Raw genomic sequence first — 26793 nt, forward strand, 5'->3', positions numbered from 1 at the left:
TTAGACAATGTTATTGCAAGTTTTTATTTCGTTGTGGATTTTTGTGCAATTCCTTTTGGGTACTCATACATTACGTATTCTAAAGCCAAGCCACATTGTTACGGAAGTATTGCTCGGAAAGGTCTGAAAGGCGAGTAAACCAGTGTCATCAGGCACAGGGACGTAGACTTTTTTTTTTCAATGCGCCACATTGGTGATGACCATCCATCAGGTGGCCCATAGGCCGATTAACCTGGCTATTTCCAATTTGAAAATTAGAAGGAGAAGTATTAAAATTTTACATAATTTCATAATATTTTTCGTACAGTATGTTTTCGCTAGTATTTTTCAAGTGCGTAATAGTTTTATATAAAGTGTTTTATCGGTAGTAAATCAAGATAAAGTATATAACAGTTATCGTTATATATTATTTGTTTCTAAATATATATATATATATTTGGTGCCTTTATTATTTTTAAATAACGGATTTTTCAATTGGATATAAATATTTATTTATAAAATTGCATGATAATAAAGGAACATAAATTATAACTTTAGTTTTAACATATAATTTTCACCGTCTATATTTTATTGCAGGAAATGTAACAATGATTTATTGGTAATTTTAAATACAGTTCATTTATCTAGTAGAAATAGTTAACATTTTTTGCTCGTGAAACTAAAACGGTGCAAAATATATTGTCTTGCTTAAAACTTGCATTTGCATAGTTATTGCCTGAGTAAAACGAGTCGTGAATTCAAAATTGTAGTAGGTACAAGCGAACACAACTTTCCCCTATACGCGGAGGACAAAGCAATTTTTCTACAATATTCTTAAAAGTTAATGGCGGTGGCTTGCGTCTGTGTGAGTTGCTCTCAAAATGTCTGGATTTATTTTGTTAGGGTATGCACAACACTTACGTATTTTAATTTGGCTTTAAATAATTTGCAGCTGTTATTACAAGGTGATAAAAATAATATGACAAGCGAAGTAATATTACATTAAATATATAACATTTTTAAGATAAATATTTTAATCAACAAACGGCCTAATGGTATTTTATTACATGAATTGAATATCTTTACACGATAACTTCGGTTAATTTGTTGACGAGTGCGAAAAGTTCGAAAGGAGCTAACGTGAGAAGTAATAAAATGTAAGAAAGCGGTTTAAAGTTTTCCCAGGTAAGTATTTATGTCACGGCGTGCTAACATTAAGCTCCAGGGAATACTAGAAGGGGATGGGTCACGGGGGTGTTTAGGGGCGCCGAGACACTCGGTCGCTGCTCCGAATCGTAGTAGCTCGTCTTCTAAAGCGACATATATTGATTTTGTACAAGCATACACTGAATCCCGAACCTAGTGTATAGTTGTTATGCGTCTCACTACCGCAGCTTTCACAGGTATTACCTTGTACCGGCTTAAGCCCGAGGCATCTCTAGCGGGGAATCGCTTTAACGGCTTGTGTGCAACGTTCTGTAATAAAGCTTGCAGGTAGGTATTTGCTCCGAAACATTTCGCAAATATTTTTAACAATGAGTTAAACTGCGCTGCAATTTTATTTAGCACTCCATTAGGTAGAACAAATTAAAGTGCCTGTTAAATATAAATATGCATTTACAAAAAGATAGATACCAACATAATGAATGTATTGAACAAAATGTTTTTGAAAATTGCATTCTAATAATATTGTTCAAAAGAAAGATGATTCAGAAACCAATTAGCTCGGGGGTAATTTTTTCGGCCAACAACTTTCACGTGCCAAATTCAATCTGTCTCGGCTGTTTATCAGATTTGAACATTGTTAAACTATGAAGATATTTATTTTTAATTTTTATTAGTCTTATTAGACGTCTCTTTTTATTTTAAATATGAAAACTCGTTAAACAATAAATATTTTACCTCTTACATATTTAATATTATCTATTAATAGTTATAGTGATTTATTTTTATTTAAACCAATAATGAGATATTTGGTTTATTTTAAGAAAAGTACAGACAAACAAAAATACCTAAAAAAATTAATAACTTTAACAATTCGCTATATTAAACTTTTATAAAGTTTAAAGAAAGCGAAATATCCTATTAATTACCACTCACTCTAACAGTTAAGCGAGAGTAAAATTTTATCATTAAGTGGAATATTTTTTAAAATAAATACGTAATATTTTCATCGTTTTCAATTACTCAGCATAATTCATTCATATATTTATTTTCATCAATGAAGCTAAAAACAAAACAAAATGATTACAAGTATAACAGATTATCGCGTTGCTACACTGATTGGAAGCTGATATTTTGTTTATTTCATAGAATCACCTGATACGAAACTGGACTCGGTAAGAGTATCGTGGGAAAATAATTACCTACTTCTCTTTGTCGCTCGCCGCTTACGGGCATAAGATGACATGGTCACGCTCGTATAACTTTAATTATTGTTTAACTACTGCTTTCGTCCACGATTAAATCACAATCATTCACAGTGGCACCTAATGCTTAATAATAATTTCTTGCTTATAAATATATATTTGCTTTGTAATGGTCTACAATATTAGAGCTATTTATAACACGCGCAGCATATTTGGATTCCCCAAATATTAATTGCAAAATTATTTGGCCTGTAATCGTATTGATAAAATAACATGTAATAAATGTTTACTTGATAAAATACCATTTTTCAGTTGATATGAATCAAGTTGATATTATAAAAGTTCAGTGTAGAATTTGTAGATATCGATAATCATTTTAATACATAAGTAAATGAAATATCAGTACATAAAAGAATAAATAAAAACCGAAAGAAAAACAGCGCAACGGCTGTCGGGAGGTGTGTTTTCAATTTGTTCCGTATTTTTTTGCACGATAGTTTTTATACAATTATGAAGAGAAACCTCATATTTATTAGCCATATGTCGAATCGTTGGCGTAATTTCAACAAAAACCCGTTTTCTGTAGAAAATTAGCTTACAGCCATTGTAAGCAGAAATTGCATAAACGTTGCACACCGCATGTGGTGAATTAAATAGGAGCAAAGGAACCTGTTTGGGCCTATAATATAACCGAGCCACAACGAGGCAGAAACGGCACGCCTGTCGTCATAATTTAGAACGATAGCGCGAAATGTAGTTTTGTTATGCGCATACGAGACTTCAACATACACAACATATTGTCGTTCCGAGGACGGCGCGATAAATGAGCACAAACGAGCGAAAGCCACTTAGACCAAATTTACACTTAGTGGGAGACCGCGGGTGCACTTCGCCCGATGAACAGAGCCGCACGCTCCGACAGGCGCCGCGCCGTCAGCTGCTCACATAATAAATACACTTAGCTCATAGATATGCAGTCAAGCAATATTCTTTAATGCAACACACATCAGCACAAAAAATAAATAAAATGAATTTATTTTAATTGGTTGCTCAATTTCAATTTTAAAGTATTAGTGTGAAGGGTTCAATCAAGGGTCAATGCACGTCCGAGATGAAGTCTGAAGCGATTACATAGCATATTTTTTTAGATGGGATACCAAAAACAATTTATTGCATGGATAAATACGTTTTAAAAATAGCAATGGCAAAATTCAGCAAAGCATTTTTATAATGTTTTTTTAATTTATTTATTTAAATAGACGACTGCGAACGTAATACCTAGAGTCGTTTGGTTTAATAAGTCTGCAATACGAATTATTATCAATATAAAATATGTAGGATCTTGACTTTAAAAACATGTAAATATAAACAGTTGTATCTACTTATAGTTATAAATAATTAAAGAATAATAAATGATTACGTTGTCTAGTTTCTATTGTTATGGGTTCGTGTAGTTATAGTATACGAGATATTTTATGAATCTAAACTCACCTCGAGATCTTCATATGTGCGAAATGCCATTATGGCGAAACCATCAATGATGTCCTCCTCTCCCAGAGGCTCCCTCGACTTCTTTCTCCTGGCCGGAGGACGAGGTGGCTTTTCTCTCGCCGGAGACTCGTCCTCGCCGCTGTCCCCATCCTTAACTTTACTCTCTCGCTGTGCTTGCATGCGCTGTGCCCGCTCCCTTCGCCTGTTTCTCTGATTGCGCTGCTTCACTTCGTTTTCCATCGTTCGCACATTATTCGAAACACCCGACCACCGTGCTTCACTACACTAAAGTCCGCACTACACTTTTATCACACATGGTTCACCGTTGTTTCTATGTCGAACAAATCGACAAAATACAAATCTTGCACTCAGAAAAGGACACTAGCCGTTTCCAATGGCGGATCATACACCGTTGCCGCATTGCAAGTAAAATGGCCGCGTAGCACTCGACGGGCTGTCTTGTTTCACTTTTATGTAAACGGAGGCATTATTACACTTAAACTAAGGTATAATACAATATATTTTAACAAGAACTAAGACAATTAAAGGATAAATTAGTTTTATACATTATTCTCTGTGTTCAGAATCAGTCAATAGTCAATACAATGAAAGGTGTTGCACGACGCCAACGCTGCGTTGCGGTCGCGATGGTAAACTAATTCAGTGCTGCCAACCTAAAAACAAGTACATTCCGCGATATCGGGCGTCATTGGCAATGTGGCGCTCGGTTTTACTCTTCACGCTTATAATTCGATCTCTTTCTTCGCTATAAAATTTAAGATTGCCTTGCTGACCTATTTTATTACCTAGAAGTAAGTAAAATCATTGATTTAACAGTTGTATTCTACTATAATATAATAATAAAGTTAGGAAAACGGTAAATTCTTCGATACTATTTAATAATTTTAATTGTAACATTATTGTATATATTTATATTATAATGTTGGTCATAAAAGAACCTTTGTTGTGTCATTTGTTTCCAAAAACCGTACACAGAGTGCGTTAGTAGTAAAAAGAACAGCACGAAGTGACAAATTATATGTGAAATGGCTACGCGAGTGAAGTTTGTGAGTGTCTCAGCTCGACTGTCTCGTTATTTGACATATCTTTATAGATGCGTTCTTAGTTATACTATTTGTCAGTACTTTTAATTTGTTAAATTCGAATTTAAATAAATTGAAATTCCCGTTCAATTTGAATGTCTCACTTAACTACTTAAATAATAAAATTGTATTATTTTCTAAAGTAAAATGAAACACCTCTTTGGAAGTGTTTTAGCATACTTACATTTTAACTACATGCAGTGTTGTGATTTTATGGTTCTTAGTTATTTGAACTTTGTATTCTGTATAATACTTTCGAGTCAACATCTTATTTGTATTACTAATGTCAGTATATATCATTTTTTAATTGCAACTTCGTTTAATATAAAACACTATTTGGGGATAATATTAGAGATCTAAACCTTGGTTCATTAGAGTACACAAAACTCAATGGAACACGTGACATTGACGTTCTTGTTTAAAATGTTTATTGACAATACGTCAAACAATTTTATTCATACATATATTGCATCCCTGTCACATGTAAACAGATTATCATGATGTACCTACTGCTCTTAGAGTGGTATTACGTTGCTTTTGCCATGTTTTACGCATACATTATATTATGAGGAAGGAGAAAAATATGTAGTTTTTCTTATTTTTCCTATGTTCCTCTTCAACATTAAATAATGATGAATTGTTGACTCATTTGATCATGACATTGATTGCTTTAAATTGTTATTTTTTACGTTTTTGACAGTCGCATTCGTCCAATGGATGAGTTTTTTTTTCATACCTCACTTGATCTTGTCTCGTTATTCCAGTAGTTTACAAAGTCTCTGATCATGGCTCAGCCCACCACTTTCAAGTGGTAGGCTGGGCCATTAAAATGCTATTTGGGTTTTCTAAATTCAGAGTAGCACTTCGGAAATTCTAAGCATTTATACTTCTGTTCCTCAAGAACACGTCATACCGTTGTTTTTGTCGCTTGTTCTTGCATCTTTCCTATAGTCATGGATTTGCCGTCACTTCCAATTTGTATTATGATCATCATACAATGACTCAGTGCAAAGTTTTCGTAAACGCCATAGTAATATCCCGCCATGGCTGAAATTCGACAGGAAGAAAGCATTACGTTTGCACAATTATTGGACGAAAACAGTTTAATGTTACAAAAGCGGCGATCAGTGGCTAAATCACGGATGTGTAACGAAATATATTAGCAGTAAAGTTCTTGTATCCGGCGAAATGTAGTTAGAATTACATATATAATTTAAGAATATTGTATGTTTTTGTAATTTGAATGAAGTCAAATATTTTTTCGTTTTAATATTGTACAGTAATATGGGCTTTGGCAATACAAAATAGTAAGTGTCGAATTAAAGCAATTACATTTAAGGTTCATTCAATCCATCTGATTTAGCAGAAACACGATACGATCTAGGATAGTTTTCTAGATCTGGATGTTTAAGATGTATCTTTTTCATTATTATTACACTTTTATACAAAATGTATAACTTGTTCGAAGGGTTTGCATATATCGGATGGTATGGAATAAACTTCAAACCTACGTAACTGTAGTGAAGTCCATAGTCCAGAAGTGGGGCATTACGGCGTCGCTGCTGTAAATCTCAATCAAGAAAAAAAATTAAGACGTACTCGTATATTTTTTGCGCTAATATACAATTGAAATCTTAGTTAGACCCACCATATTTTTTATGGTTCGTAATAATTACCAAACCAATAAGATTACTTGAATAAAATTTGTAGATTTGAAGGCAAACGATCCAACACCACTTGATGAAAGCTGCTCACCATGGCTAATAGTCATTGGTACTGTAATTCCTCTGGCTCCCTTTAACCCTAAAGCTGATTACGCAGCAAATAGCGTTAGCAGGAGAATAGCTAAAACCTGATAGGTGAGTGGTACTTATCCAGGCGGTCTTTCAATGAGAGTCACTACCAAAGGTTAAATCAAAGTAATATAAGAAGTAAAAAGGTAACGACTATTTGTAAGTCTCCATTCCTTGCATAACAATGTATATTTATAAAAAGAAATTTGCCTTTATAATTATTAATAAGACTTTAGACTTTAGACTCTAATACCCTTTATAAAAATAGTATAATTTATTTACTTAATCTATTTTCTTATTGAATATAATTGACAATGTTCGCGTTTTGTTGCTTAAATTTCACACCTATCAGAATGTATTATGTCGTCGGTGAATATTATCAGTGCATGTTGTCATAACTGATTAGTGATGCCTACAAGAATTATCTAATACCTACGCAAAGCTCAGTCTCATTTGTGTAATCACATGGTGAAGTTGTGTTTAAGTTATAACATTGTTTTATGTTATAAACGATAAGCGACAAGATATTTATTACGGTAAGTCCTCTCGGACTTGTATGTTTGTTTTCGAATGTATATCCATTTGATGATGCTGTTTATTTGTTACTGGTTTAATTAATGACCTCGCCAAACAATATCACACATTATAAATCATTGATCACGATTTTTGTTTGTTAATTATGTAATGAATATAAATTATTTTATTTATAGCCGTAGAAACAAATTTTTGTGTTTACTTAAGCATTAATATCCATATTAAATCATGTTTTATTCAATCACGTCGATTTAGTATTGGTTTTGTTTAAATTTTTTATTTTGCCATAACGCCGCGTGTACACGAAGGGGTGGTGAAATGAAGTAGATTGCTACGAGACCTGATATTTTATTTTTTCCCTTTACGCAAGTCTTCAAACATACGGCTCCCCTACTTTATAGTGGAATTGATTCATTTACAAGGGTTCGCGTGAATTGATTTTAAACTTTAGATTAACATATTTATTGCTTTGAGAAATTGAATTTTAAACGGCTGTAGACTTTTTCTATGCATATATATTTATATTTGAATACTGTAAACTATTCTGATCAATAATATGCTATCTATATTTGGTTTCATTTAATGTTATTTTTCTAAGTGTTATGTTTAAAAAACCGTTTTGGAAATCAATAACTTAACTGTGATGTCGAAATTCAACGTAACATAAGTATGTATATTTACGATTCCGATATTGAAAGTTTCATTTTATTTACAGATACCTCATATAAGATGCAAATCACAGGTCTGAATCGTGGTGTAATAGCAACATGTTTACTGGGTATACTGCTCTCAACGTACGCACTCTACGTAGAGATGGCGGCTGAGATGAAGCCGGGGTACAAAGCACTCTGCGATATATCTGAACACGCGAGCTGTTCGAAAGTGTTAACATCTAAGTAAGTTGCTGTTAATTTTTTTTAATTCGAATGAAGTTAAAACATATATACACACTAGATGTCGCTTTCGGCTTCGATCACGTTTTAGGGGATTGGTTGTCATATATAAGCAAAAAAGTAGCCTAGCCTCCATCATTGGACTTCAAGTTTGCTTCATACCAATTTTCAAGAAATTCGGTACAGTGGTTTTCGTGAAAGAGCAGTGACAGACAGACAGAGTTACTTTCACATTTATAATATTAGTAAAGTTAAGTGGCTTGCTACTAACATTCTTGGTATGGCATTTTAAAAGTTACATACAAGTTATGCAAGTACCATGCTCGTCTAATAATAATTCAATCGACGACGAGGCACATAAAATGAAGGAAATCTCAGTTACAAATATTGGCCTTCGTAGGCTACCAAATTACACCTACAAAATAATTAATGATTATAAAAAACTTATACAAAAAATTAAGCCAATGGAATTTAATAGTGTATGATTTACCTCATATCTAAAAGTAGTTTTATATTTAAGGTTTAATAACGGATACTTCATCCAAGTTAAATTACTATCATAATATTTTTACAGTTTTACATTGTCTTTTTTAATGTAATCCAGCCACGGTTAATTTTATTATCCGAGCGATGCGGTTTCGGTGAAAACTTTTACATATTTAAATGTGGTTCGTGGAAACAAAACAGTTTAATTCTGACACGTAGATAAGATCCATAGACAAAAGATAGCATAGACAATGGAAAGTGCAAAATAAAATCAAATAAATTTAAAAAAAAGAAATACATCTATTTGAATGCCGTCCAGTATCCGAACCGCTAGGATTTCATTTGGTATTATTAAAATAGGTAAAATGATTATTAAATTTCTCTGTTTAACTAAAATAAATCTTGCCGCCATATCTTTTGGGGTTGGCTCTCTTCCGAATCGTATGTCTCTAGAGAGGTAATAGTAAGGGGTCGTCGATGGGGTCGATTTTCATCTTCAAAAGCGTCATTTGCTACCAAGCCTATAGTTACCGACTCATTTCTTCTTATAACATAATCTTACGGTTAATGGTCTTGCATTAAGCTTAATCTTATATTCTGTCAATGTTTATACAGATGAAAAATTCGAGTCTTGGAATAAAATTATTTTTAGAGAAATAATGTAATGAAGTAATGACGTCGAGCATTAATTTATTAGTAGTACAAATCTTTGTATGTCGTGCTAGACAATACACAAATAACCTTTTCCCCAACTACGTCAGGTGTCCTCGTTACGTTTCTTTCACCGAAAACTATATTGTTTTGTATAAAAACGGAATTTGTTTTTAAATATACGATCTTAGGTTATGTTTAAATCTATAAATAGTGTAAAACAAACTCACTTTCTGTGTCTGACAAATAATGTAAATCCGATTGCCGTTATATCTATTCTTTTCTTGCTGTCTATACTTGCTTCTGTTTGGTACGGACAGCAAAACCATTTTAATCGTTATTAATTTATTATATTATATTATACTGATTACACATACAACATTATGCATTTAGGCGCCCACTGATATGGTTCAAAAACCTTTGCATTTTTATATTATATATAAAAATGCAAGTTTTGGAGATAAATGTTATGGTATTATTACTCAAGTAATGCTGCCACGCTGTCTTTTTTTGTCAACCAATAATGACAGAAAGAGATAAATGTGTGTTTAACTAAACACCTTTAAATAACGATGCTTAGATAACAGAAAAAAAACTTTAGAAATGATGTTATAATATAGAAGTTAATAAATCCTTTTTGTAGTGGTTTTTTTGTTTAAAAAACAATCGTATTGTGTTTCAGGTACGGAAAGGGATTGGGTATTATACCCAAAGATTCGCCGTTTAAACTACCGAACTGCGTGTACGGAATTATGTTTTATTGCATTATGATATTCTTAAGTGAGTATATGGTTATCTATTATTGACTTGGTGATAGGGTTTATGCAAGCCCGTCTGGTTAAGTACAGACCTCTCATTAATTTTTTTTACTGCCAAGTAGCAACACTTGGTATTGTTGTTCCGATTTGAAAGGTAAGAGAGGCAATATAACTAGGCACAAGGGACATCTTAGTTCTCAAGGTGGGTGGTGCATTAGTTCTTTACGCAATGGTTTAAATTTATTCGGTGCTAATGTCTATGGAAAGAAACATACCGTTAGATGGACCAGTGAATACAGGTCTTTCTACTTTAATGATAAAATATTGCCTTTGTTATAACATTATTTTAATGAACTTTGGTGTATTTTATTATAATTTTGGTATTACAATTCTAAAGTGCAGCATTGTATAGAACGTGGGATGCGGCGGCAGTTAAATCGTTAAGCGTAAATCGCACCAACGCGGTCGAACGAACGCGTAGGCTCATGGAGCACGTAATTGGTTGACCAGCATGTAATGTGATAGGATAGTAAGAGAGGGTATAAGACAAGGATGATGTCGCGTCGCCCAGACCGATTTCTCTCTTGGGCGGCCAATTTTAAGGGTGAACAAACAATTACGCTGGACATATTGTAGGGCCCAAGTGGGTACGCAATCAGAGTTGCACTCTTTATTCTCTCAATCTAACCGTATAAACTAGGTTCCTTAAAACGATGCGCGAAAATGTATCATGCAGGCCGGTATGGTGAGGGCGATTAGTGCGGCTCATTCTTGCTGAGTGTAGTATTCTTGTTGCGTTTGGACTAAACTTACCATCAGGTAGAGTGGAGTTATAGGCTTACAGGAGGTATTATACAATGCCTTAGAAATCCGTTCAATTTTTAAGGAATTCTATAAAGATCTAAAACAGTCGCTTTATTTTTCAAATAAAGTATCTTTACACATGTTGGGTGTATTTTAAGATACTAGACGAATGCAGTTTGTTTTGATAAGATAATTAAAAAAATAACAAAGAAAGATACAAAGCGTTTAGCCTTTGTCACAACACTAAAGTGTTAGCACCACCATAATACTAAACGGGTACACACATTTGCTATCTGTTCTCACTCAATAAATTAGTAAGAGGATGAATTATTTGAATATAGAGAACGTGTAATTATTTAAATTGTAAACATAAATTCAACGCACACGAAATTAAATATGCAACCTTTTGCGATCGTTGATCTTATGGTATTAAAATATCCACCTGTTTCATACACCGAGTCATTTTGACTGGGTAACGAAACTATGTAATCAAGTAAATAAATTATAATGTATTTATATGGAGTCATGTTAGCCCACTTAATGATTATGACAAGCCAAAGGTCGTAGGTTAAAATCTTATCACAAGAAATACTACTTAAGACTGACTTCAATTCACCTCGTGCTTATTAAGATAGCGATACCTGTATCTGACTAAAACATTATGAAATATTTTTATATGCTCAATATGAGATTTGTCTAAGAATCCTTTACCTCATTGCCTAAGACTAAAAAAATGGTTAGACCAGCAAAACCATTTATGGGCATTTTTTTGACCGAAGATGCAATACAATGAAGATTGCCACAACTATTTAACCGATTTTTTTTTCATTTTGAAAGCGCTTATAGATTTGTTAAATAATAAATACCACAATACATTTTTTTTATAAAACGTAGTAAAAGCCCCATTCACACAAGTGTAGGATGGCAGATCTTTATCCGGCATACTTATAATAAAAAAATAAGCATAAGAAAAATTCGTGGCGCTTGCCACGTTACAATTTTGTCAAATTACGAAAATATATAACAAATATGCGTGGGATATTTACGTGGATGGATTTTTTTCAGCATAACAGAGGACGGATGTGTGTAGGAAAAATAATAGGAAGGAACACGTACCTACGTCTGACTAGCCTGACATATAAAATATGAAAAATAAGCTAAGGGACTGCTTAAAAAATTGAGTAGTAGTAAGATTTAAGGTCAATTTGGTCGCATCCTTCTACTAAACTAAAGAGTGAACTGATTACAAGTACACTGAAACAATTTTTTCGTAAAAAAAATAAGTCCGATTTCTGACCAAAACAAGAACGGTTGTTCTCAATTAATAGATTAGCCGACAGCGCCGGTGATAGGTATAATAGTAAGAATGCGAGTTTAGTTTCACTTATTTTTTTTTTATATTAGATTAGCGAAAGGGCACATTAACCTAATAGGAGATAGAATTCACCAACCGCCCATATACATTAGCACTGTAAGATTTGCGTCACCAACCTGGAAAATTATAAGATGTTATGTCCCTTGTGGGTATACCGTATAGTAAACACTGCCTTGCTCACACTTTAAACTAGATCATAATAATAAAGTATTGCTATTTGATACAATGATGGTTGGCAGTTACCTAGCCAGACGGGCTTGCACAAAGCCCTTCCACTAAGTAAAAATCATATAGGACAGTAATTCGTGTGCTTTTCGAAAAACAAAAGAGGCAGTATAATAAAACAAGCACTATTCACGACCTCGACAGCGTTGTGGATAATCGAATGGCTATATATATTTATTATTTATCATGCCCCGAAAACGAATCTGTACGTAATTATTTATCATGTGAAGTGCGAATAAACAAATGACACAGAACGCTGTATTGTGCTGTATTGTACTACTACTAAATATTTATGTACATTATTCAATAGATCGTCTTGAAATGTGTTATAGAAACTTCTATCTTTTATAATAAAATCAACATAAAGTATAAAATTGATACGGAAAAATAAAAACGAAATTGCTTTTATATTGGCTCGTAAAGTAATGACGTTGAGATGAGCGAAAAATTTTGTCGTTTGATATTATAGCTTAATCATCCATATTAAAATCATGGGAACATTCCTTTAAACAAGTTCTAACGCAAGTCTAGTACGTACGGTGCAATTCGCACATCATCACGGTTCGTGCTTCGTGATTCCGGGAAAATATTGCGAAAGCGGTAAGCCGCTTACTCCACGCTTATTTGGTAGCTCACGAGCTGTGAATAACTGTTATCGTAATAGCCTAACATTTGCGGAACCTGTGGGAGAGAGATTTGAAATACGCTCCGGGCTATGCCTGCAAGGTGGGCTCGGAAGAATCTTTTGACTTTCTGGTGCTTTGCAATATTTGTGGCTTTACAATTCGCTTTCACAAATATTGCTTTAGCAGCAAACCGTGTATTGATTTTTTCTTGTAAACGGTTTTAAAGTTTGTTTTTGTTGTATTGATAAAATTATAAATGCCGTCTAACGAAAAGTAGGCAGGTAAATATACACGTCACTTGATTTGAAATATTTATTTTAAAAATATAGATGTTATATAATTTACCCAAATTACTCGTAATAATGATAAATCTGTCATGTTTCCAACAATTAGGTAGCTGTTTTAATATTTAGTGTAAGATTAATCACTCGATTAGTTTCGTTGATAACATTCATTGTGTAATAATTCAATGTTCGTGTATCTATTACTGTTTTAAATCTCATTAGGTACGGTAAGTCGATTTTCGCTTAATCCTATAATGTTTTATTCAAATGTAATATTACGCAATCACTAGTCGAGCTATCGGGTTATGCTAATATAAATTGTCAATTAATGCAGTTTGCAATTATTCCGGTCCCGAAAGTCGAAACCACGGCACGATTTTAAACCAATAAAACGTACACTATTTGAATATATTATGGAGAGTTTGCGTGAGCATTTATTGCTCCGTTAAATTGTTAATACCACGAAACATGGTCGTAAATGGTCGGATTATTTTGTATAGTTACCTATTGTATTTCAGTTTTGAAGGTAATCGAAACGAGCACCGGTTTATTCGATAGCAGTGTTTGCTTTAGTTCCCAATTACCTGCCAGTTATGATAGACTCAATGAGCAATTATTTATGTAAAATATTTTAATTAATTGCTTAAAATTATTCACGTGTTGAATCTGTTTTTTTATTTGTTTGCTTAATTTATTAAACATGAGCATGAAAAGTAATGGTTTTGTTAGAAATATTCCGTTTTTTTGACTAACTGCGTATTAATGAAATCAATTTTTCATGTAATCTGTAATTATATCTATTAAGCCGTTCAATAATACTTGGCATGATAAATTATATTGCTTCAGACATTAATTAAAATTTGATAACTTTTTCTGATTTTTTACTTAATCAAATAATGCGTTCCGTAATTATTCTTTATAATTATAATTAACGGATGTTATTAAGAAAATATTTTTCTTTGTTTCAGCTACTTTCAACGTGACGTCAGTGGTAAAAGTGCAGATTGGTCTATCAATTACATCATTGGCAACATGCGTTTATTTAGCATATTTACTTATTTTTGTACTACGTGATTTCTGTGTCGTATGTGTATCTACATATTTATTAAATATTATAATAGCTATTTTATTAAATAAAAAACACAATGGTTTACTTACGAAAAATAGGTAAACATTTAATGTGGTTGAAATTACATGGAGCGTATCGCCATCTATTATCGAATATATGTACTATTAAGTTTCAACGGACTTGTGGCTTGGCCTTTATTTAATACATTTACTACTCAATAGATGGCGGTTGCAAATTGTTGTGATTTGCAATGAGATTTTTATGTGCAAAATAAATATAATTATTATATCAATAAATTATTTTATTAAAATTCATATATATTCATAATTTTTTTTTTAGCTCTGGATTGTTTTTTTGTCCTTTTTTATTGTTCATTAGTCATTAATATGTTGTAAAGAGTAGTGAGTAATGATTAATATTTACTATAGGTAACAGGAAACAAAATTATTTTAATGATTATAATCCATACATTCAAATTTAGTCATTCCTTTCTTATCAATTCGTTGTAATCAGTAAGCTGCACATGTGCTAAAACGGCAACTATTACCCTTTAAGTGATACACACAGATTTCCTTGTTAAGTTTTATTGCGTCGCAAAGAGAACGTGATCACCATATCAGTCGTGCGTTGACGCCGACGCAGTCCTGCCGATCCTTCTTTGATTAGCGAAGCGATTGTTGACGCTCTGTTTTTGCACACGGCCTTACTATAAAAGTGGTTCTTATTGTTCCTTACAATAAAGATAGTAATACTACAAAACGAGACAGGATTATCCTTCTTCTTGGAATGGCACTTGACACGCTTTTTGTTTAACGAAAGTCTATAGTTTTCGTTTTTAATTTCAATGTAGCTTGAATAAAAAAAGTTTGTGTAATGCCCAATTAACTTTAAAAATGTATACACTAACTGGCCGTCCGATTATGTACGGTTAAAATAAGGATTTTATCTCTTGCCATTTTTGATAAATGATACGACCATGCTACCCGTCATTTTTGTAATATTTTTAAAACGATGATTTCAATTGCGAAGCTTATAAGGTTACATTTGCCTTTTTTTCGTAAAACCGACCACATCCGAATTAAGTACACTATCCCAAATTATCAATACTTATTTCTCATGCGAATATGATCTTTGCATAAAAATAATAACTTGTAATATCATATAACCAAATATTTTCGTCAATTTGTCACGTCGATTTACATACACTTGCTTTCTCTGACGCGTGAATCTATAGCGACGAATAACGTCGAATGGCGCGATAGGGAGCTATTTTTATTGGTTGTGTAAATCGGCAGTAATCGGTTTTATTTTATTCCATTAAATTTTCCGATGCTACATCTAATTTGTGTCGTACTATACCGATTTTAGTGTATGTTGAGGAAACATTAGTAATGGATTAATAATTATCTATAACATACAACATACAAACATTGTTTTGTACAGGTATGAGATGCATCTGATGATAACATAAGTATTCTATTCTGTTTTTGAAAAAAAAAGACGATTGGTCTAATAGGGGTCTTACAGTCAATCTAATTACAGTCCTCTTGTGTTATAGTACCGCGACCACAAACCAATACACCTGTACGATTTTATGAGCTGGAAATGAAACGCCTATATTTAGTAAGTATATGAAGTGAAGCGAGCACTACAATGAGAAGATTATAAGGTTACATTTGCCTTTGATAGTATTTACGATTTACGATATTTTAACAGTGTTTTATCTTTATCTGAATGGAAAAATGAGCATTTTATATTTGACCTAAAAATATAATTCGTGAAATTATAATTACAAAATAACATAGTTGGATAGGTTTCAGAATGATCCCGATCTCATAATCCGCAGTTGATAAGGCTATACTCTAGAAACTAGAACAAAAAAGGCTAGAACAAAAGTTTCGAATAATTAATAATTTTTATTTCAAATTATGATACTAACTATTAATATTATTATTTAACTATTACTAAAAAAATATAATCTATTTTGAAATTGAAATGTCTTAAGATATGCATAAATTCGGTTTTACTGTTTGGTTGGAACTGGTAAAAAATTTAGTTGTAAGATTTGATCCAACCACACTCAAAGGTAATGTTAAATAAAAGCTTTTAAAGAGTATCTTTGTGAAACCGGAATTGGGCCAGAGCTATAATTATCTGTATTCCCATTTTTACTCGGCAACAACTCAGTTAAGAACTACTGCATTGTACATGTAACAAGGCTGCCCGCCTAGGGTTGCCAGACCCTAAAGTACAGAAGCCAAACTCGATTTTAAAATGGACCGGACAGTTTTCTCTAAAAGTGGGTCAGGTTAGATATTCTGTGAGAATTGTTTTTTAATAACTCGACATCCCTTTTATTCTAATATTTTGAAATCGACGAAAAATAAACAGACCTTACTTTTAGGTATACAACGCGATTTTATAATAGTTCTGCTATTATTAAAGTTATTAATTTCGGGATATTTACCATGTTTTTTATTTTTGTTCGGTGGAGCTCGATATTTCGACATTGTCTACGAATGTCTTGTTCACGAGACTGAAGGAATATCCCGAAATTAATAACTTTAATAATAAAAATAACCATGTTAATTTAAAATCTTATATAGTTCTGCTATATTTTGTACTGATAGTTATTAATAAATATATCTTTAGTAATAATACAATACTGTTCCGTTCAGTGTATATTAATGTTAATTTTACTTCCAATGATTCGATTAAATTCCGTTGATGTTAATAAAGCCATTTTTTCACAAATCCACCAATTATGTCGCGTCTATTCGGCTTCAAATGTTGTTTATTTGGCTATATATATATTGTTTTGTTTGGAATAGACTATACAATAAGACCAAGCAAAAGTCGAAGGATCACGTTTGTCCAGACGCAATTAAACCAAACACATTAACACTAAAGCATGAAATATGGTAGCCCTATATTCACTAAAACCTGTTAAGATGTCAAGATCTGCCTGCATACTTGAATTATTAACGTGAATTTTTTTTCTTCTTTCAATTGTCTGTCGTTTAAAGATTAATATATTAATTTCTAGCTACAGTAGAAACATAATCAGAGATAAAATTAAAACAATGGTAATTTCCATTATGTATACGGTCACCACTTTCGGTCGTAAACTAAAACTTCGCGTTATGTGAGAATTTCAGACAATGTGTTTTTGCGGTCATAAGTATTTCGAGTTGCGTTTACAAAACAGATAAAATCTAAATATTATGGAAATGTGGAATGCTTTTATTGGAATGGAGAATTTTCTTATTGCGGTTACGCATTATTAGGGCTGTCACATTCCAATATACATAAACTGTAGTTCATTCAAAAAATTGTTCGAGAGAAAAAATGAAATGAATACGAATTACGTTATAAGAGTTTTTTCATAATACTATTTCGATTCCACTAGTAAAACGTATTTTTTCTCAAAAGCGTTTACAACCTATGTTCATTTTATCAGAAGTAGTAGCTTTTCATCGACCATGGTGACCATGTCATGTCATCACGGTGACCATGAAATTTTTAATCTCAGAAATGTAATTCTCCCTAATGGACGCATAGAACGCCAAATGATACTAATGAAAGTAATAGTTATTACGTGCGGTTCGATTCCGAACTATGCCTGAAGTGTAGGTATATATTAGTGTTTAAGCAACGAAAATCCTCGTTCTGTACTGTGCGCAGACGCATAACAGTTTCTATACTGTATCAGATTGATAATCCGATATAGTTTGTGAAGTGAAAGATGTTAGGATTTTGTTGCAATTAAATCGATGTATGTGACAAGCTAAATTTTACATTATACAAAAGGTCCAAAGAATCATTGCTGTACACTTTCATTTGTTATTTCGCTTTCAGTAAATTATTTTTAATGAATAGCAACACTGATTTGTTTTTATATGCAATTCGGATTAATTGCATTCGAATTAAATTAATCTAATTTGATATAACCGCTTCACAAAAATTACAATAAATTGTTATTTAATACTAAACCAAACAAGCGTTATTCAGTTATCTGATATCAAGGCTTCTTTATAATAACATATTTGATATAAAGTACAGGAAAACTTTGTAAATAGGTAGTTTAGAAGAACCACAAATTAAGCACATGAATCAGCGGTGCTTGCCTGGGTTTGAACCCGCAATCATCGGTTAAGATGCACGCGTTCTAACCACTGGGCCATCTCGACTAGAAGAACCAATTGGACTATTATGTATTTGTTACCTGTTAAATACGTAATTAGTTCTAGATACTTCTTAGCAGTATTTCCAAGCATATGTAGAATTGGAATTGCTTTACATATTAATTAATTGCCGCATTGAATTCTATCGGCGAAGTTATTTGTATACGTAAATGTAAATATTTCTTATACACATTTCATGTATCTGTAAATAGAAATGACACTGCTATAAAAACATTTTACTTTGCATAAATTGATGTTACAACATCGGGTGTGGCGGAGCGCTGTGGTTTCCGGATCCTTTAAAAGGAAAATTATACATAACCCTCATAACATGACATACTTTATTATGATGACATTTTGATTTAGCTATGTAGTAAGGCTGCAAAAATTAAGTGCCATAGATTTGCGCCTTGGGTCAGTGAAACTTTAGTGTATTTTTCTATTAATAAATAATTAGCGTATGAGCATTTCTACATGTCATGTTAAATCGGTCTTTGCGTTACCCGATCTGTTTTCCTCTGATAATATTGGACACTACGATATTTCTGCGCAGTTGTTTAGTCTCCGTTGCCGAAATCATTAGAAGGACATCATCTCTGTTTGGAGCACATTTATATTTTATAAGGCTCTAATGTATTTTTCTACATATTAAGCAGATACAAGTGCCAACGTTTGATGCTTATACCAACAAGGACGAAATGGAAAGTATAAAATTATTAGTAGGTATCTTATTAATTTATTTTCATGAGTCATGATTTTGAAATTTCGGTAACTTTTTATAGCACTTGACTGCCTCCCAATTCGCACGTAAACCTACGCGCTTTGTTAGTTAGTTTATACGTTTATAATAATGTGCGGCGTGTTATGCCTACACCAGAAGCCTTATATGGCCAGCTACAACTATTGCCTGCCTGCCACCAACGTTCATAACTTCATACGAACAACTTAATAAGTGTAATCAACAATCGCACAGTCATAATTTTTTATCCTCGTTTGATGGCATTTCGTCTTAGACAAGCTTATTAATGTACCAAAAAAATAATCACATTTACGATCTGTCCAATATACTTTTATGAACTAGATTCAAGTACATCGCTGGACGGATTTCCTTATTCTAATAATCTGTCTAAAACTAAAATGTTAACATGATAATTAAGACATTTTCAAGGTCTTACAACTGAGAACGGTAATGTAATTATATATTTTTGCCTAGAAATTGCATTGAATATACAGATCTGGCTGATGTTGATTCTTGGTCATCTTTGGTTAATTATATTTTCATTTTTTCAAATCTGATAATAAAGTTAGTAAAAGGAATACTTTTTTTTTGAAACCTGTTAATTTTATTGCTAGCAGTTAAGATTCTTAGGTAGTAGATGTTTGTATCGTTGGAGAGAATATTTGGAGAAACACGGAAATATATGATGAAATGTCACGACTTTCGTGATATTGTAATTTCGCTTGGTGTTTGGGCTTTGTTAAGTTCCGGATGGGTACCATCCTAACCTCATATATTCTACCACCAAACATCAACAATTAGTACTGTTGTATTCCGGTTCAAAAGTCAGTAACTACAGGCACAAGGGATGTGACATTTTCGGTGCAAAGGTTGATGGCGCAAAATTAAAAGTATTTAGTATAACCACCCTCAGTTACGATTCAACTGAGGTTTTTGATGTTTTACTTCTTTTGAGGCATTATAAATAAAAAATGGGTCAATTCTTAGCACAGGTGACATGAAACTAGATGTGCATGTTGCTCATCACACATGTTGCTCGCTAAATTAAAACAACTTTACATCTTATCTAAAGTCACAATATCTACTTTCTTACAATTATTAATTGCGAATTATATATGTAAGTGTTATAGTAGTGATGAAAAAAGGAAGAAATCACGTTAAAAATAGTAGATTATAATAATTATTTGCATGCAATTAAAAACTATTTTCAATTACGTCAAACACGTAGAACTTCTCACGCGCCTACATACGTACACGAACCTTTTTTTTTTGTGAGGAACAGACCAAGTTTGATCGTAATACAATAGGAATCGTAACTTAACAAATTACTAGTATTTTTCACTTGATAAGCGACATTGACTACAATAACGTTAACATTAAAAATAGATGCACAAGAAAAGAGTATAGTACGACCCAACTTAGATGTAGCATCGGTAAATTAAATGATTACTGCCGATTTATACTACCAATAGGATCAGTTTAACCCGAGAAAGCAAGTGCATGTCAAATTGACGAAAACATCAGATCATATGATTTGATGAATACAAGTTATCACGTTTTTGTATAGATCATATTCACATAAGAAATAAATCTTAATAATTTGGGATAGCTTACTTAATTCGGGTGTGATCGGTTTAACGAATTTTGCCGAAACTACAATACATCTAAGTTGTGTCTTACTATATGACCATAACTTAGCTATCAACATATCACCGTTGTCAACAATGGATCTTACAGAACACTTCGTAGCTCATTACAGAACATAACCACTGGTACGGATGAATTATTTCATTATTATTTTTTAAGCATAACGTGAATTTTGTACGTTGTTACTCGAGCAGGAAAACAGTGATTACAAGTAACGATGAAGCGCAGTCATTACGTGTGTTACCAGAATTTGCTAAATACTGGACGATTATTCCGGTTCTGTTCCTTCATTATGTGTTCATTCGTAATGTCTTGACCCGACGATCGAGAAACGGGGAGTAGGTATACCGATTAAGTATATGTTATTAGAAATGATTACTTACATTACGTTACGTTGAGCTTTAAGCAATTTAATAACATTTAAAAAATGTTTTCCCACCTAGTTTATAAACTACTAGTCGTCACCGAGATGGCCCAGTGGTTAGAATGCGTGCATCTTAACGTAATGCGGGTTCAAAGTCAGACAAGCTCCAATGAATGTTCATGTGCTTCATTTGTGTTTATAATTCATCTCGTGTTCGGTGGTGAAGAAAAACATCGTCAGGAAACCTGCATGTGTCATGTTCGAATTTAATAGAAATTCTGCCAAATGTGTATTGCACCAACCCGCATTGGAACAGCGTGGTGGAATATGTTCCGAACCTTCTCCTGAAAGGGAGAGGAGGACTTGGCGCAGCAGTGGGAAATTTACAGGCTGTCGTTGTTGTTGTTGTAGTTGTCGATCGCGGCATCGCTCACAGTTTAGGGGTTAGTTATCTTACGTCAGGCAAAATAGCCTTCGTCCTTTCTTGGAGTTCAAGTTTGCTTCACACCTAATTTCATCAAAATCGGTTCATTTTTTTGGCCACAAAAAGAGCGTCAGACAGAGTTACTGTAGCTCACCTTCCAATGAATAAAAAAGTGTGTTCGTATGCGTTCTTAAACTATTGCACACAATTGTAATGTTTTTTTTTGTTGACGCTGCATAAGCCAGCGATGGCTAAAAAACAAGACTGTTTTTTCTATGTCTGTCATTCAATATAAAAAAAAAATTTTAGACCATTATTCTATCCGTGCGAAGGCGAAACTGGTAACAGTGTGGAAGGTAGAAAGGTAGCTAGGTTATAATAATGTCATTGTTAACCTTAATTCTTATATTATCTGTTAAAAAAGGTTTTATATAATAAAAAAAATTAAGTTTAATATTTGTGGACAAAAAATATGTTTGTTTGTATGGCAATATTCTTTATCCGATCCAGCTGATACTTTGTACAGCTTTTGAAACTTGCGCGCGAGTCGTATCGTATAATTGTTAACAATAAAATTTAAAGAGGTATTGCAACACATTCCGGTCATAAGTCATTAGCTAATAAATTAATAATGTATACGGCTGTGTTTGTTTAGTAATGACTAACGTATATTGCGTTGTTTATTTTACCTGATAAATTAAATTGGTTTGGTCTGGAATTTGATTCCAGGATCTCATGATCTACCATTGTATGAGACGGTTTCTAGAGCAATTAGCCAAATCAGCAACGGTCCTTCGAAAATAAATTATCAGTAAGGCTGGTAACGCACCTGCAGGCCCCCCGGTGTTGCAGATGTCCAGGTGAGCCTTCTGCTCGTTTGCATAATATAACATAAAAAAATAATCACGTATAGTACGACACAGCTTAGATGTAGTTTCGGCAAAATTCGTAAAACCGATCACATCCGAATTAAGTACACTATCTCAAATTATCAATACTTATTTCTCGCAACATAATAACTCTTAATATCATACAACCTAATATATTCGTCAATTTGACACGTCGATTTACATGCACTTGCTTTCTCTGACGCGTGAATCTATAGCGACGAATAACGTCGAATGGCGCGATAGGGAGCTATTTTTATTGGTTGTGTAAATCGGCAGTAATCGGTTTTATTTTATTCCATTAAATTTTCCGATGCTACATCTAATTTGTGTCGTACTATACCGATTTTAGTGTATGTTGAGGAAACATTAGTAATGGATTAATAATTATTTATAACATACAACATACAAACATTGTTTTGTACAGGTATGAGATGCATCTGATGATAACATAAGTATTCTATTCTGTTTTTGAAAAAAAAAGACGATTGGTCTAATACGGGTCTTACAGTCAATCTAATTACAGTCCTCTTGTGTTATAGTACCGCGACCACAAACCAATACACCTGTACGATTTTATGAGCTGGAAATGAAACGCCTATATTTAGTAAGTATATGAAGTGAAGCGACCACTACAATGAGACGAAATAATGGTTGAATTAATAATATAAGCTGGAGTGATACATTTTTATTTTAAATCCTAACCTAATCCAATTCAAAAAGCACCTTACCAAATCCAATTATACAAAAAAAAAAAAAAAAAACTTAAAACGAACTTGAAACATTTTTGTAAGAACCAACTGTCGTCTGTGGCTCAGTGGTGTAAATAGGGCGGTGCCACCGGTGCCCAGGCACAGGGCGTAGACTCTCGGGGGCGCAAGAATAGACAGACTGGGCAGGAATATTGTTTTTTCGTTTTGTTCTTGCTAATTTTCCGCTGAGCTCCTAGTACTCGATTAAAATACAAACGTACTTACATGCTAGTATCATTAAAAACATACATCGCACTCATTTTTTTGGCAGCGCACGAGCGTATTTGTGTTTAGTGTTTATCGTTAATGGGCAACGCATTTGCAGTAGTGAACCTGCGGTTAAGTTTTAGTGTGTGAGACAGTAAAATAGGCAAAGGGTCTGCTTAAATAGGGCGCAGTTATAAAAGCTCGCACAAAGCGCAGAAAAGACTATTTACGGCACTTCTGTGGCTTCGTTCGCGTTTTAGAGTTTTGGTCATCAGGTGGTGCCCAAGAGAGTACATAATTTAATTACTACAAATAGTAGTCTTTGTATTTTCTTGAGATTCACGCTTGCTTCATAAAAAAGTTCAGTAAATTCTGTTCAGTGAGTTGGCTGTGAAACTTTTAAATATGACGCTGACGATTGGCAGACGTGACAATATCAGTAACTAATCTAACCGCAGTTTATAGGCTTATTGGCTTTTATATTGGAGAGGATGAATATATGGTGTTTATTTTGGTCTTTTCACTGCAAAGGGATCGGTGGTTATGTTGATCCTAACTTATTTATCATTCAGCACGTGATCACCTAAGTACGTCTGGTATATTTCCTTTGCATCTATAAGTACTGGCCGGACGACTTTAGATGGTTTGTTTACTGCGGGAGGTTATACGTTATATAACGCAACAAATCTAACAAGGTATTTGCGAATAATATGAGCAATAGCGAAATGTGGGCAAGCAATAGGCATGTTTAATCTAAAACAGACGTAGACAAAATCGCATACTACAACTAGTGTATATAGTTAAGTAAAAAGTAAAGTAACAGGCTATAAATTTTTAATTTCCACTGCTGAGATATGGCCTCCTCTTCCATTAAGGAGAGGGCTTGGAACATATTCCACCGTTCCAATGCGGGTTGGTGGAATGCACATGTGGCTGAATTTCGATGAAAATAGACCCACGGGGTTTTTCCTCACGATGTTTTCCTTCACCATCGAACACGAGATGAATTATAAATACAAATGAAGCACATATATATAGTGGTGCTTGTCTGGGTTTGAACCCGCAATCATCGGTTAAGATGCACGCGTTCTAACCACTGGGCCATCTCAGCTAGTGTATATATACAACAGGATATGTTTAGTTCTTATTGTGTATGGTTCGTATTGGTTACAAACGCAATGAGGTCGCCACGTTGACGGCTATTTGACGTCACTAACACCATGACAATCCTATCCATGCTTGAAACGATACATTCGTTGAATGACCCGTATTTGTGTTCGACATTCGTCAGCAATAGCGATGAATATTTCCACTAATACGGCAGGCTAACAACAGTCATAAATTGTAGTTTGATTGATTGTAGGTTCGCACCTACGAGTTATAATTAATTATTTATAAATTGGTGTATTTGCTAGCTTATAAGTTAGCAGATCCCAACTGTCTGGCGTCATGGCTTGAATAACTAAAAAGTTATCTGGTTTACTGTTAAGGAAGTCAGCAGTAGAGTGGAGTCAAAAATCTGACTGATTTATACTCACATGCTTCGGTTAGTAAAGCCGTCCTGCGCTGTCTTTTTCTGCTTGGGAAAGATTTGCCATCCTATTGGATTATGACAGCGAAATAATACAATGTGCGATTAAGTTTGCGAAGACACTTTTGCATTAGGGATTAATTTTGTGCCAATAAGTCCTTGATTTTATTACACAACTTATTGGCACAAAATTATCGCTAAGTTAGTGAATTACTTTCTGTTCATAAGCTCATAGGTGTACCGTTTCGAAAGAGTGACGTATACTCTTTCGAAACGGTTGAACGGTCAAGCCGCACATATTGACTAAGGTATAGGGTTTGCAGAGAACCTAAGGATTGAGCTCACGTAAAACGCTATGGGCTATGAGGAGAGTTAGAGAGTGTTACGTGAAGGAGTTTATTGCCTTGGTTTGCTTTAAATGGCAAATTTTATTTGAGATTTTATAACGCATAATAACGGTTTAATAATAAACAGTAAAGTCGGAGTTAGATTGAGTATATTTTTATGTATTCTATTGTATGTTGTAATTCAGTTTGAAGAGTGTAATTTAAGGACTGGTTACAATATCTTACAGCGTCAATGTCTATGGGCGGTGGTGACCACTTACCATTAAGTGGCCCATTTTTCCGCTGTTACAAAAAACAAAAGAAAAAAGTAAACATTTTTGTATTAGAAACGTTTCACTCAAAGTTCAACTTAACACTGTAGTCTGATTCAAATAAACCAGATCGAACCGGATCGGTTTTACTTCAAATCCAGTTTCTTTGTTTAATAATGACCTCTAAAACAATAAATACATCAATTTATTGTTTATCTGTAAAAAAAGTTTAGTATGCGGTCCGTATTTAAGATGATGTCGGCTTATAAGAAAGCAGTAAAAACATCATAATTGATGCATTAGAGTTCCCAATTAACAATTGATAAGAACTTATTTATCCTGTCAATACAAAATAGATACCAATGTCTATGGAAAGCGGCAACTACATATCATCAGGTCAGCCATTTCCCAGAAAACCCCCTAAACTCCTCCCAACTATAACATAAAAGAATTGAATAAGATAATTAGGAATAATTTCTAAGCCTTTATCTTAAACAAAAAGGTGACTTAAACCCAGTAGTCGTACTCAGTAACACGCTGTTACTCTTTACAATATGAGATATAAAATTATTCATTTTCATACTTTGTGTAAACTTTTTTTATTAATTTAATTTTACTTTTATTTCAATATAAAAACCATGCTTTTCTTTTCGGATTTCACCCGACTGTTTTCAAGCTTTTGGATAGTAGCACCTGCGTATTTTTATTCTTAAAGATCTCCTTGTTACGTTAAGAGTCGTTACGTGTTACATATTTCGATAATTTTCTATACATACTTTATTCAAATAAAAAAATACACATTCACATTGTAATCGTTATTTACAAAACTACATAATAGAAATAATATAATTTGATCAATAACTAATTTATAATACTAGGTGCTACTTCTTAACGTATTACTTTATTACAATAACCTGTATGTGAAGTGTTTTTAACGTTTGACTACATTCATCGATTACAAAACTGTTACTTATAACCACTTAATCATTTAAAGTTTCTGCAAAACGGTTGCTTTGAAAT

At 33.3% G+C, this 26793-nt stretch overlaps 2 protein-coding genes across 8 annotated transcripts in view; one reads left to right on the plus strand and one right to left on the minus strand.

The window, feature by feature from the left end:
* The window catches only part of LOC124534155 (proline-rich protein 36), a 54470-nt gene extending 49971 nt beyond the window's left edge, over nt 1–4499 (minus strand). For all 6 annotated transcript variants that reach the window (XM_047109857.1, XM_047109855.1, XM_047109852.1 and 3 more), the window contains exon 1: nt 3840–4499. In XM_047109857.1, the coding sequence (XP_046965813.1) occupies nt 3840–4079 (240 nt within the window). In that variant the 5' untranslated portion in view covers nt 4080–4499. The remainder of the gene's footprint in view (nt 1–3839) is intronic.
* A 38-nt stretch (nt 4500–4537) lies between these two features.
* Nucleotides 4538–14784, plus strand: LOC124534157 (vitamin K epoxide reductase complex subunit 1-like protein 1). 2 transcript variants are annotated; one of them, XM_047109862.1, is made up of 4 exons: nt 4538–4651; nt 7985–8165; nt 9982–10079; nt 14340–14784. In XM_047109862.1, exons 2-4 carry the CDS (start codon nt 7999–8001, stop codon nt 14540–14542), a joined length of 468 nt encoding a protein of 155 aa, XP_046965818.1. In that variant the 5' UTR covers nt 4538–4651; nt 7985–7998; the 3' UTR covers nt 14543–14784. The 2 variants fall into 2 exon arrangements, with proteins under 2 accessions (XP_046965818.1, XP_046965817.1); XM_047109861.1 differs by lacking the exon at nt 4538–4651 and adding an exon at nt 7122–7271.
* The last annotated feature ends 12009 nt before the right edge of the window (nt 14785–26793 follow it).

The sequence above is a fragment of the Vanessa cardui genome, chromosome 12 (genome assembly GCF_905220365.1).
Source record: "Vanessa cardui chromosome 12, ilVanCard2.1, whole genome shotgun sequence".
NCBI lineage: Eukaryota > Metazoa > Arthropoda > Insecta > Lepidoptera > Nymphalidae > Vanessa > Vanessa cardui.